Source organism: Rhinolophus hipposideros, assembly GCF_964194185.1.
Source record: "Rhinolophus hipposideros genome assembly, chromosome: 19".
Lineage (NCBI taxonomy): Eukaryota > Metazoa > Chordata > Mammalia > Chiroptera > Rhinolophidae > Rhinolophus > Rhinolophus hipposideros.
In genome coordinates, this window is record NC_138065.1 from 36039038 (window position 1) to 36052976 (window position 13939).

At 34.0% G+C, this 13939-nt stretch overlaps 1 protein-coding gene across 12 annotated transcripts in view; it reads left to right on the forward strand.

The window, feature by feature from the left end:
- RCOR3 (REST corepressor 3) overlaps window positions 1-12899 on the forward strand; it is a 48918-nt gene extending 36019 nt beyond the window's left edge. For 3 of the 12 annotated variants that reach the window (XM_081026801.1, XM_081026799.1, XM_081026806.1), the window contains 3 exons: window positions 1533-1590; window positions 9554-9795; window positions 10263-12899. In XM_081026801.1, the coding sequence (XP_080882927.1) occupies window positions 1533-1590; window positions 9554-9795; window positions 10263-10607 (645 nt within the window). In that variant the 3' untranslated portion in view covers window positions 10608-12899. Of the gene's footprint in view, window positions 1-1532; window positions 1591-6456; window positions 6512-9187; window positions 9354-9553; window positions 9796-10262 lie in introns of those variants that run through there. The other 9 variants (XM_081026803.1, XM_081026802.1, XM_081026805.1 and 6 more) reach the window with 7 other exon arrangements.
- Window positions 12900-13939: the final 1040 nt, after the last annotated feature.

A 13939-nucleotide genomic window follows, 5' to 3' on the forward strand; every position in this document is an offset into this window, starting at 1 on the left:
TCTAGTACCAGTTATCCTTGGATACAAAGGACCTCTTCTCTCTGCCTTTCGCAGCCAACGTAACATCAAATTACCTGTGTATTAATTCAATATTAGCTCCTACTCCATTCTTGTTATTCCTCTTTTGGAGGGAACATATGTTCAGATTTTCTGATTTTTCCTTTATCATTTCCTTTTTCTTTTTATTTCTTTCTTTTCACTTTTCTGGCCTTAGTTTACTGTTTTCTTATTACTGCTAATGAATGTCCTAGTTTTTCTCTTTATCTTTTTCCTGTAGTTCCTTTGCTGCATTACCAGTATCCTAACCTTGAGGATTACTCTCTGTCTTTGCCTGGCTGTCCCATTTATCTCATGATCTGGAATTCAGTGCTTTCTGTTTTAGGTTTATCCCTCCTTTAAGTCTTATTTTACTTTTTTCTTCTCTAATAATGGTTTGTTTTAATTTTGAATTTTTTATTCTTTTTTTTTGAATGCTTACTTATACCTCCTCACTCATGACAAGGAAGTTGGTATTATTCAGAAGCTCTGTGCTCTGTAGAAATCTTACTGCTAAGACCATGAGTAAGATAAGAGCTAAATACCCCTTCTCAAAGGAAGCCTTTCTGTTTTGCCCGGCATGTCCATGTATCACACCAGACTACTTTACCTGGGCAGTTTGTACTGCAAACCTCTGTGGGCTGGTGTACTTACTTCTGTCCCTCCGTCTACTGCCAAAGTCCTTGATTACTCATCAGTGGGTATATACTAATGAAATTTGATTGGATGTTTAATATTGTAATATTGCCATAATAAAAATCCTAAACTTAGGATTTTTTAAAAACAAATATTGGGAAGAATATGAGGGGTTTTGGGAAAACAAAATTTTGTTACAGTGTGTCACTTTCTGCTTCAGAAATTTAAAAAAGTATTTTGAACTTAGGCCTGATTTACAGTTCTATGTTAATTTATACAACACTATTTCTGGTAGGGTAAGGATAGGTTTCATCTAAATATGAAGAGAAAAATTTTAAAGAGAGTCACAGATCCTCTCTAAAGAAAACAGTCTCTTAAATTTAGCCCAGCTTAAAACTGGGCTGAAATTGGATGGTGAACAGAATGCAGTATACAGATGATGTGTTATAGAATTGTACACTTGAAACCTGTATAATTTTATTAACCAATGTCACCCCAATAAATTTAATTAAAAAAAACTAGGCCTAAATTAAAATCTGTAATGTGATAGGAACATTAGCGTTAGAAAATAGGTAACTAATAGATCTTCTCAGTTTTAATATCTCTGACTAGAATATACATGTGAATGTTATTCATCCTCCCAAATTGGTGCATTTCCCTTTCATTATCTTTTTGTGTGGGTAAAGGGTAACTCAGAATATATTTTTTTAATCCTTATGAAAATGGAATCTTCCAAAATCAGAGTTTTAGTAATCTCATGTCTGTAATTTGGTGAAAAGTTTAAAAAGAAATTAAATAAGCACTTTGGAAAAATGTCTGTCTTCATATCCTCATTAGGAAACTTCTCTTTAATTTTGTAGTCAAATCAGAAAATTAATGCCCGTTGGACCACAGAGGAGCAGCTTCTAGCAGTGCAAGGTATATTAAAGATAAGCAGTTCTTGTTGTTATTAACTATTTAACTTGTCATGAAAGGTGACTACCATAGCTCTTCCCTTCCTTTAGAAATGGATCAAAAAAGGGCTCTTGTGTTCACAAAGTCCTGTTGACCAGGAATTCTGTTCTGTACTTGTGGGTATGACCTCCTGAGCCTGTGTGCATTTTGAGTCCTGAACAGCACGTAACGCGTTCTCAGCACTAAGTAAATGATGGTGATGACAAGCTTGACAAGTCCTATGGTGACAGAAGCTCTGTGCCTCTGTTTTGGTATTCCTGCAGTTGGGTTTGTGCTTACTATATCAGTTGTTGATGACTCGTGGTTAAAACATGGCTAAACTATTATATATTTCTGGTTTCTCTGTGTAATAGTGATTCTCTATTTGATAAATGTCAGGTATTGAAAATATTAATGGTATGCTTAACTTCCAGTGTATTATAACTTACTTAAGAGATGTGCCACTGAATGCTGAGAAACCTGACTAAAAATATATGTTGGTATTATACAAGAGACGTAAGAGATATTTAAAAATATATACATATAGCATTTTAAATATACTACTTATAAAAATGCTTTCTTGAATTATGTGGTAGAACATTTTTTGTATTAGAAATACCCTTGAACTATCTGCAGAACTGATTGTGTAGTTTTAAGTTTGTTATACAATTTGTTTCTTCCTGGATGAGTCCTCTTGTGTTGAGTGAGTACTTTTACTTAGGTTAACTACTATAAGAGAATTGGGCCCCAGTGAAACACATAAGTATACCTTTAAAAATATTTTCAAGTATTCAAACATAGAGAACATATGTAACTCAAAAATGCTATGCAAGTACCATTGGGTTGTGAGACTAATGTAATTATAGATTGATTCATAGATGACTGCAGTTTGGGTTAGAGTACGTAAGAATTACCCAGCCAGTGTGATTTGAAAATGTCACGGGAGGGTGCCCACAGGTTGATGTCAGCCATCTCTTTGGCCTGTACAGCACACACAGTCATTTCATAAATAAAAATACTTGATCCTGGGGAGGCAGGATGCTGGGTGTGCAGTGAGCATATCTGTAATTGTAGAACTAAGTTTCTGAATGAGTCAGAACAAATTTGTTTATAAGGTTCAATCATAGCTGTTTTAAAATTCAAAACATGATTTAAATTTTTGATTAAAAATTTAGTGTTTTTAATGGCTGCTTCAAATTCATTTAGAACTATGACTTATAGCTCTAACAGTTATTGGAGTAGGCATTACTTTTATTGACGTAAAGCCTGTGTTTCCCTTCATTGCAGTCTGTAACTTACAGGAATTTAACCCTAGTTTCCAGTATTCAGTGGCTTAAAGGTTAGTACATTAATCCTGTACTCTAGTGCAAGAAATTGTCCCAGTGAAAGGATTTTCTGAGGAGAGTCGCCAAGGAAACTCGGAGCTAATGTTTCTCTATACAGTACTCGGGATTTGATGCTGTTCTGCATGTAGCACTGCTTTACGTGGTAGAGCTCGTTGACTGTGGCCGGGTTGTATATTGTGCAAGCTACATTCAAGGGAAGAGACAGTGGCAAGGTATACGTCTATAGTGTGAGCTGTATATGTGGACATTGTCTCAGCTTATAAATATTAAGAGAATGCAGTGTTTATAGGTACACTCAAACGTTTCAGTATTCTTATGCACATCTAAAAAGTAACCCTTAAATAAATTATGTTAATGCAGCAATTTCTGGGGAAATAGGCATGTTCTTAGGATTTCGAAAGTACTTTCTTAATATGTTAATGTCTTTATTTTTACTTATTTGACTCTGAAATTTTTGTTTTCTGTTTGGGTCTTTTAGGTTTTTTGTTTTTGTTTTTTACGAGTTTTTATTGTTACATAAAATAAAACAATATAAAGCTATTTGCATCCAAAATAGCTATTTAAGGGAGAATTAAAAAGTGCCATTTTTGCCTCATGTCCACACACTTATATAATGCTCAGAAGTGTGTCTTATAAACAATATAATCATATAGTAATGTCAGCTGTGCCTGACATTACTGTGTGGTTGAGGTACATAATTGCAGTTTAATTTTGACATGTATGGTTTGCTATCTAGAAGTGTTTGTCTTAGCAGGCAATTGTTTCTGTTTTTTCTTTTTAATCTTTATTTATGATAAACCTTTATATGATGCTATTATTATTATGGCCATTTCGGTTTCATGAAGTAGTACATCATTTATGTTTTGATAGTAACATTTTTTAGTTTATATAGGATTTTATAGTCAAGACATTTTACATATATACCGGGGGTGCCAAAAACATGTATACAAGTGGACACTTTGGTCAACGTTGCTCAAGCAGTAGTTCGCCATACTCAGAAGTGTCTGGATGCTGATGGTAACCACTTTGAGCACCTCTTGTAATTGTAGAAGTCAAATGTGACTTGTATTCATCTTTTGTTATTGTGTATATTATTACAATTTTAATAGTTTTTTTCCTTTCTTAATATGTACATACATTTTTTTGGCACCCTCTGTATTCTGATCTGACACTCATTTATTAAATGCTTTGTTTTGTCTTACTCATAGTTGACTATTACAGTGACCTGGAGAGAAAAATACTGACTCTAGTGTCACTAGTGAGATTTATAACTCTATTATTAAATAAACATTTTTGTTGTAACTCTTTTAAAACCAAGTGAATATATTAAGATCATTTTCTAGGGCTTTACTTCCCATCTACTCATATTGTTGTTAACTGAATAACCATTTAAATAATAAATATTTAAATAAATGAATGTTATTTATAGTATTTAAATAAATAAATAATAAACAATTTCCCCTTATTCGGAAAGGGGGAAAATCATGCTTAAACCAAATAGGAATGTCTAGTTATCCTTGTGTAATCTATCACTTTATTATGTTAATTTTAGTTCTAGCTATGTAACTTTAATAACATTCAAGAGTCCCCAAGTGGGATATTATAGATGCTGATAATTTAATCCTCTTAAAATACTTGCCAAGAACGGTATTTCTACAACTTCTGTAATCTGTTTCAGCCTTAAGTATCTAAATTTTGTATTATAACAAATTAGTTAACAGTGAAACGAATTATAGTCTTCACATATTTGTATAAATGGCGAGATATCCATTTGTAGTTTGTATCATATAGTATAAATATATTTTGCTAATTTATAGTGTTTTTACAAATTATCCTAAAATCAATCTTGATATTCATATGATAAATATTTCCTACTTAGCAAGAATTAAGAAAGGAATTAGATTCTAAGTGTGTGTGTGTGTGTGTGTTTTCATATAAAATGGAGTAATTGTTAGCTATGTTCAAAAAATAACAATATATTTAAATGATAGTACAAAACATTTACTCTTTAAAGTACATAGGGCCAGAAGTATGGTATAGTATTTGCCATTTTAATTTAGATCTCTTAAATGTACACTATTCACTTCTTAGTCAGTGCTAATATAAATATGCTCCCCAACTAAAAATTTGTGTTACTTTAGGATAAACAACAAACAAAATTTTGCCAGTTTTATCAAGATGTCAACTTTAATTTTTAGTTATTTTTTTATATGTATGTATTGCCTGCCTTCTCATATAAAACAGGAAATGACAGAGCTATGTTCAAGGGGGTTATCCTTACAGTTAAATGTTACCTTCTCTCCCTGTAGTTCATACATTCATTCCTTTTTAGGAGAAATGAAGTTGCAAATCTAGAACTTGTCTTCTTTCTAATTTTATCTCATACTTTCTTTAAAAAGCTAGAGTGGTTCCTAACTTAGGGGGAAAAGAAATTTGGCAGTTGATTAAGACATAAGGATTGTAGCCTAGTACATGAATAATCAAAAGGAAGTGAAAATAGGAGATTCATTCTTTCCCATTTAAAAGGTACATATGCGCTTTAGAGAGTCTCTTCTGTTATAACAGATACAGTAAGAATGGAGACCCAAAAGTACAGTTGCCAGCCCTCTGATGCACTTGCTTCAAATAATTAATAATTCAAAATTCCCAGCATTTTTATGATAGATTAACTTAAAACAAAGAATATGGAAACGCAAAACTCAGAAGAAAAAGGCTAGACATTGGAAAGAATATATGATTTTGACTTTTAGCACTCACTTAGATGTACCAGTCACTGCCCCACTGCTGTTGATATCTTTTTACCTTCTTTGACACAAATTCTGGAAGAGATTTACAGAAGGAGGAAAGAAATGCATGTTCCCAAATAGAGTCTAAAATTAATCTTTTATTAATAGGAAAGAACCACATCCGTGGAGTTTCTAGATGTTACTATGTTCTTATTTCAAAGATAGATTTTTTAAAAAAAATTAACATTTCCCAATTATACTAAGTACATGCTCACTTTAAGAAATTTTGCTGTAGGAAACAGGAAAAATTATCCCTCCAAATTTTACTATCTCAAAGCAGTTTCCACTATAGTGTTTTAGATTTTTTTTTCCCCTATACCAAAAGCAGATTTATGATATCCCATCTATCTAGGAAAAAAAGAGTCTATATAAATTCCACATCCAGAATTGGGAAACAACATGTTACAAATGCTCCTCAAGTTACTGTCTTACTAGCCAAAGCTCAAAAATATGCATGCATGGTTTTCTTTTGGGTAATATAGAATACTGATTGGAAAATGTGGACTTTCAAAACTGTTATGATAACACAATATCCTAATGAGTTATAGTTTATGTTAATTCCCAAACGTTAAAAGTATATGTTATATTAAAGACTGTAAGGTATCATCTGCCAGCACAAGAGGCCAAATTATTTCATTGTAGCTTTCAAATGAAATTTAGAAATTTGACTGAAAACAATTTTTTCTCTCCCTGGGAAATTTACAATTTACCTCTTCCAGGGTTCTCTGAAGTTTTATTCCACTAACCTTTGAAAACTGACCTCCAGACCTAAAGGTGAGAAGTTTAATTTAAAACCATGGTTCAAATGGACCTTCGCCTTTTACATCTTCAGGAGAAGAGAGAGATTTAATTCCTTTTATGATAAAGCAATCAGATGGCCTTGTTTATTATAAACTATGGGGGGGAAAATGGAGCATCCTTCCCCCACGTACAAATTGGAACTAAAGGAGCTCTCTTGTCGTATGTTGTTCAAGTTAGTTTCTCAGCATTGCTACCCCTGCTTATGTTGTCCTCCAGAAGCCTAGCTGGGGATTCATCTAAAGGAGCAGTGCCAGTAAATCTTCAGTGGTGTTTACTATAGTTTGATGAGTTACCAGCCACAGTAGAGCTTAAGCATTCCACCTTCTAATCAAAATACACTGTGGAGCAGCAAGCGTTATTGGGAACGTGAAAGTGATAAAGAAGTCAGCTATGTGTGACTCTTGTTTGAGAACGAAAAACAGAAGGAAGCCTATGGGGAAGAAGAACCAGTCCTATTTCCTGAGCACTTCCGATGTACTCAGCATTGTAATAATGCTGGTGCCGATTGGTATTCCATAGGACCGTACTTCCCAACCTTTCACATTGGGGCAAACAGAAAATTAGGAAATTTATCACAACACACTGGGGCAAACAGATGAGACTGCTGTTGTCCATAGAAGACTGCCAAGGAGCCCTCGCTTCTGTGCAGACCCTGCCCAGGCATATGGCAGGCTGAGGACGTTGTATCTGGGCCCGCTTGTTCTTAGGACCAGACTGGGATCCTCAACCAGACTAGAGAAGTCTGCAGTACTCTGAGCCTTAAGATTTGGCACAGTAGTTAATACAAAACGATTGTACAAGAGTTAATAATAAACATACCTTGGTGACTTGGAAAAGTCCTTGAAATCCAAAGTGGGAAAACTAAAGCTCCTGTAGTAAGTAGCTTTGGTTTGATGGTCTGTAATTCTGCAAATGCAAACAATCAGTGATGAGGTGAAGTCCACTGAGCTAGAGAAAATAAAGTGGAAGATCAAAAAGAATAGAGTCAGAGGAAGAGGGGACAGTTATATAATGGAATCAGATGTGGGATAAACTTAGTGGTAGGTTTTAGAATATATTTTGCTAAACAAATAGGTGTTCTGAGGGTTGTAATATCTTCAGACTTAGAGTCAGCATTAGTCTTACTGTGATTTCTTGCTAGGAATACAGATCTAATCCTAGATTTATTTAAGGTTTTCATTTCTAAATTTATGTATTCAGTAGGTTTGGTCATTTCTAGAATGTAAATTAAATATTCCTTATGAAAATTAGTATCCTGATAGAACACTGCATCTAATTTCTAATTAGTTATTTTTTGGTGCAGTGATCCCAAATGAGTTACTGTTTTCCAAAGTATAAGTAGTAGAGAGGTACTTAAATATGTAGCAATAACTCCAAATATGAAATATAATCTTGTATTTTTATTGCCACATAAACTCTCAGTGGAACCTAGTCATGATTAGAATTTATACTCAGTTATGAAGTTCAAACTGGAAATTAGTTCATGGATTTTAAGAGAATATAAATTCATTATGTTGCTAAAATATTGTAAATAATCTTTGAATATCATTATTACTTTATTGTTATGCATATGTCTGTCCCTGTGAGAACAGAACAAATGAGCATAGTTCACATACCCAACGCTCTGTATTAAAAATGAGATATAGTTATAGCTTAATAATATCAGACCTCCCCCTCAATGCACTGAGTCAAGCCTAGCTAGTTGAATATAGCAAGAGATACCTATTCCCAAGTTCTTGATATTAAAATAAGGGCAGAATTTAAAACCAGGAATTATGTCATATCATGATGGTGCTTTAAGATAATTGGGTAATACCGATAGGTATCAGTAAGAATATATCTAGCCTTTCTACTGGAGTATAAACACACCCTTATATTATTCTCTCCTCTGTGATTGTATGCATGTTAAGTTTATTTCAACCCCATATTTCTGGCTACTTACACACTTTACATCATAGGCATCAGCGTTTTTTTTCTCAGTTCTCATCTCTGTGAGTAATGAGTTATTGTTTGCTGGTATTTTTTAAAAAGCAGTTATTAAATTGTAAAATCAAAAATTTTGACAACTTCTGTATTTTAAGTGCATCTCTTTTTAGACTGAGTCAATGAACTTCTTTTAGAATTCTCTTAAGAGCAAATAATTATCTATCTGATTATATAGTCACTTTAAATTTTGTAGCATGATTGACTATCTCAAGTTCTTAAGTCAAATATTATCCTTAATTATAATAAAATTTCCATAATGAAAAGTTAGTTTCTCCAGTAACTGACTATACAGTCCTTCTTAAATTGAAGGTAGTGATAAGCACAAGTGCCCTACTAATAGTCACTACTGTAACCTTATCCTAAGTCTGTAAAGCATAGCTAGGAATCCTTCAGATATGCAACTAACTCTGAAAAATAGCTCCCCATTTTTTGTCCATCAGATTGTGATGATTCTCCTGCTTTTTATGTTTTAAATTCTTATTTCTATTCGTCAGAACCCTGGTGAGATAGCAAGTAATCATGTTGAAGTTGGTATTAAGACCAAAATTATAATGCTTTTCTTAATGGGGGACCCTAAGTCTACTCACTCAGTCCATTGAGGGGATAAAAGAGATGGCTCATTCCCATCCTGTTTTGTTTATAAACGGTGTTGCTCAAATTTAGGTGACTGGCTACTAGGGAAATAAATGAATATGGAATTGAGGATGGAACAAAGAATTCAATGCTTTACAATAAATGGACTGTATTTGAGAGTTCAAGAGAGGATTGGAGAAAATAACTGAGTATGTAAAAAATGGTAAGTTTCTGATTGTTCAGTTGAAGGCAAGTGGCTGGCTCCATGAAATGACATAATTGAGTGTTTTCATCTGGGACCCTGATACCTTAGCTTCTATCTCAGCATTGAGAAATGAGCAGAGTTTATCAGAAAAGATTTTCATTGCTGGTATCTTTTGTGTGTGCATGATGTATAGTACACACAGCTCTCCTTACTGATCCTTCACCAGGTGTATTATTTACTTTGCCTTCCAGGTGTCCGAAAATATGGTAAAGATTTTCAAGCTATTGCAGATGTAATTGGCAACAAGACTGTTGGCCAAGTGAAGAACTTCTTTGTAAACTACAGGCGTCGGTTTAACTTAGAGGAGGTATTGCAGGAGTGGGAAGCAGAACAAGGAACCCAGGCTTCTAATGGTGATGCTTCTACTTTAGGGGAGGAGACAAAAAGTGCTTCTAATGTGCCATCAGGGAAGAGCACTGATGAAGAAGAGGAGGTGTGTTTGTGTATGGAATTTGAGCTAATATGAGTCGAGGAATCACCATTTTGTGTGGTGTTCTGTAAGGTTAATTTGTCAGAGGACGAGCTAAATGAGCATGAAAGGCTGACAATACACTCACTCAGTGGTGCATCTCGTGACTCTTAAGTCATCTGACATGCTAAGTTCTGATCCTAGAAGAATGGAGAGTGTATTGTTCTTTCATAGTCTTATTTTTATTTCCAGTGTTAAGCTGTTTACTAATAAAGATGCCTGTTTGGTAGCTTCGTTGCTTTTTTGGTTTTTGGTTTTTTTGTTTTGTTTTGTTTAAAATAAAAGAAGCTTGTGCTTCCAAAAAATACTGGTGTTACGTTTTTGTTTTGTTTTGATTTGTTTTGATTTTCCTGTGACAGCCCAAACTATATTGTGTTAAGTTCATTAGGAACAATCATCTCATGCGTGTATTTTTGTTTCCTCACCTCTAGGCACAGACCCCACAGGCTCCTCGGACTCTGGGTCCATCACCTCCTGCCCCATCATCCACTCCAACACCAACAGCCCCCATTGCCACTCTGAACCAGCCTCCACCACTTCTGCGTCCAACACTGCCTGCTGCCCCTGCTCTTCACCGGCAGCCTCCTCCACTCCAGCAGCAGGCTCGGTTCATCCAGCCCCGGCCAACTTTAAATCAGCCTCCACCACCTCTCATTCGCCCTGCTAACTCTATGCCACCCCGCCTAAACCCAAGACCCGTGTTGTCCACGGTTGGTGGTCAGCAGCCACCGTCACTTATCGGAATTCAGACAGATTCACAGTCCTCACTGCACTAAAATTAAATCGGACAGAGTTGCAGTAACTTCACCCTCCATTATTACCAGTGCTCATCTGACTGAGGCAAGAGAGGAACAACTAATCTTCCTACATGCTGAGGCTGTGAGCTAGGTCTGTGGCAGTGGGCTAGCATAAAGTGGATGTCTAAGGAATCTTTTAGTTCACGCATCTGAGATGTTACACGACAAAAAGCCTACAGTTGGCCTCCTTCCTAGAGTATATGTTCAGCGACATGATCTCATAAAAGGAAAAAAAAAAGATTAAGTATTCTATATACCAAGGGTTTTTTGTTTTGTTTTTACTGTATTTATTTTCTTGAGATTCTTTATATTCCTGCCTCTTCATAGTCAAGGCTCTTAGTACAGGAATGTTGACTTAGGAATTGGGAAAACTCCTTAAATTTCTTAAGTTAAGGATGTTTGACTTTTTCTTTTTTTCTTTAATTTAATTTTAACATTTTCCTATGTTAGGAGTGCAAGAATAAATAACCTGCATTTCAGATTTTGACGTATGTTCATTTAATGCATATTTAAGAAATTATAGCTACATATCCCTTTTTTCAAAAACAATCTTGCTTTTTTTTCTAAAGGAATGTTAATATATTCCTTTCAAAGAAAGCAATTTAATCAATTGCAAAGCAATTATATGAAACCACAAAGAATGTACTGGACCTACTAACTGTAACATACAGTTTAGGGTCCTAGTGCAAAGTCCTTGCTTAAAGGTCATTGACCCATTAGCTATCAGTAACTAGAGGATCGGAATAATAATTTTACATATGAATGAGGACTTAATTTGTTAAAGTGTGATGTCTTTAAGTTCCTTGAAAATGGAGTTAATTTTGATTTTCCTTTTTTTTTTTAATGTTTCTAAATGCTATCTGCTTTTAACTTGTAGTTGCCTACATTTGGGGACTTTAGAATTATATTTTGTCAGTTATGTGGAGATAGTGGTTATGGAAGCATTTATTTACAATGCCCTTTTTGTGTTTAGGTTCTGAACTTAAAATTGCCCTCATACTTATTAATATGGTCTGCATTTAATATAAAGGATGATTTCTTGATAAATCTCTATTGTATTATTTGGGTACATTTGTGTATTCCTTGCAGCCGACCTGTATGGCTGGATTTGGTTTAGGGTTAAATCATCAACATTATTTTATAAAATAAATTTAAGAATTTGTTCTGTGTTATCTAAAGATGTATCAGTATATTGTCACAATTGTGCTGTTAACCTAAGATGCTGAGACCCCTTTTTATAAAGAAACAAAAAAATTTCAAGTCTTCTTAATTCAATGCATAATCATTAGGCACCTACAAAGAATATTTTACAAGTGATAGTATTTCAACGATGTGTTACTAATATTTTTGATAACAATGATTTCATATTGGAATCATGACGTGTGCAAAGGGACAGATTACTTAGATTGCTATACTTGGGGAACTTAAGGCTAAATGTTTGCACATTCATATTCTCATCACATTTAGAACTACTTCATGAAATGGTCAACATCTAAGGACCTACCGGTAATAGATGTTCTGAGAGGTCTTATAGTCCCATATTATTGGGAAAATAGTCCCTACCATTGGCTGTAAAGCCTTAAAGAGCTATGGACTTAAATCCACTGATTAGTTTTAATTTTGTAGTTTAGACTACTATCCACAAGGACTTTAAATTCTGGCGTAATCTAAAACTTTTTCCAGGATGTGTCTGTCATTCTCATTGGATCATCTTCAATAGTTCTTGCCCCTAGATTGTAACCAGATAAAATATGATTTAAAATACTCAAGTATTCAAGAATTTATACTTATTTTTACTTTAAAATCATGGGGGACAGTTAGTTCTATCTTAAAAATATATAAAGCATTTTTTAATGTACCTAGATTGTCTTGCATATGTGCGTACTATACAGCTTTTACTGTCTTGTCTCTTGTCAGTAGACCTTCAGCATACAGTATGTGGGATACGTCAGTCAAGTTGGTCGGCACCAGCATCTGTCCAGCTGTGAAATATATTGTGATTGATTTAAAATCTATCCCAGCCGTGGGCCAAGGTGCTGTATCTGAGGGATGTGCTGTAATTTGATTTACATACACTAGAGCACACAGTAGGAAAATCTTAGTTTCATTAGTAATATGACACATGTATATAGTGAGATGTCTTTATTGTGTGCTTTGCATATTTTGTAAATATTTTGCACGCCATTATTTTTCTTTTTTGTTTAAGCAGTGTTTGGCCTGGAAGAGTGATAATGCTTGCTGCTTAATCAAAGGATTAAAGAGTTAAAGATGTCTATGTCTTCTATTTTTACATAATTTCATGTTGTATGAGGAATTTAGAACCTCTTCACTGTGAAATTCTAAATATTGGGTTTGTTTTTATAAAACAGCAAAACCTAGAAATGTTTTAATGACCATTTCATTAATTTCAAGGTTATTATTTTTGAAAACTCTACACCCAAGTATTTTTTTCATTATATAACTAAAAATAAATCACACTGTTGATATACCTGGTAATATTCATGAACAAATATTTTTCTGTAGTTTAATTCCAGTGTAGTATGGATAGAGGGAAAGGTAAGTTATGATCAAAATCTTAATCTTACAACTGAGTAAAATATAATGTAAAATAAAGATGAAAGAATGTAAAATTCTGTCTTAATATAGGCCTACATTCTTTTTAGGAATAGGCGTAGGGAACAAGCAAAAAAATATAACTCCTGATTTTAAAAAATATTAATGTTGTAAGTACTTTGGTTACAGTACCAAATTTAGTTATTAAATATGTCGTATTAGTTTATTGCTTCTTCATATCCAAAGAATATGTTACCCATAAGTATTAATAACTTGATCATCCAACCTTGGGGTATCAAAGTCTCCTCAAAAAGAAGAATCTGACTTAGAACTCAAAGCAGGATCTTTTTGTTGGTGCTCTCCCCAAGTGAAGTATAAATACATTCTGATTGTGGGAAACGTAAGGAAAACTAAAATGTGTATTAGTTTTTTAACTTAGACATTTCTTATAATCATTCATAAGAAGGTAACAAAATAAGTGAATACAGAAAGAATCCAAGAATCAAGTTTGAGAAACCATGCTGTATTATAAAATGTCTATATAAGAAACTACCTCATTTTCTGACATTTATGGGAATATATAAACTGCTTTCTCTTAGCAAAAAGCATTGCTGAACTTTTTGTAAGAGGTCACTTACAACCTCTCCCAATTTCAATATCATAACTACTACTGCCTTGCTAAAGGAATGTTCAGCAATACATTTTAGTAACAATAGTGTTTGGAGTAAAACATCAAAAGGAATACTGGATGTGTAAGT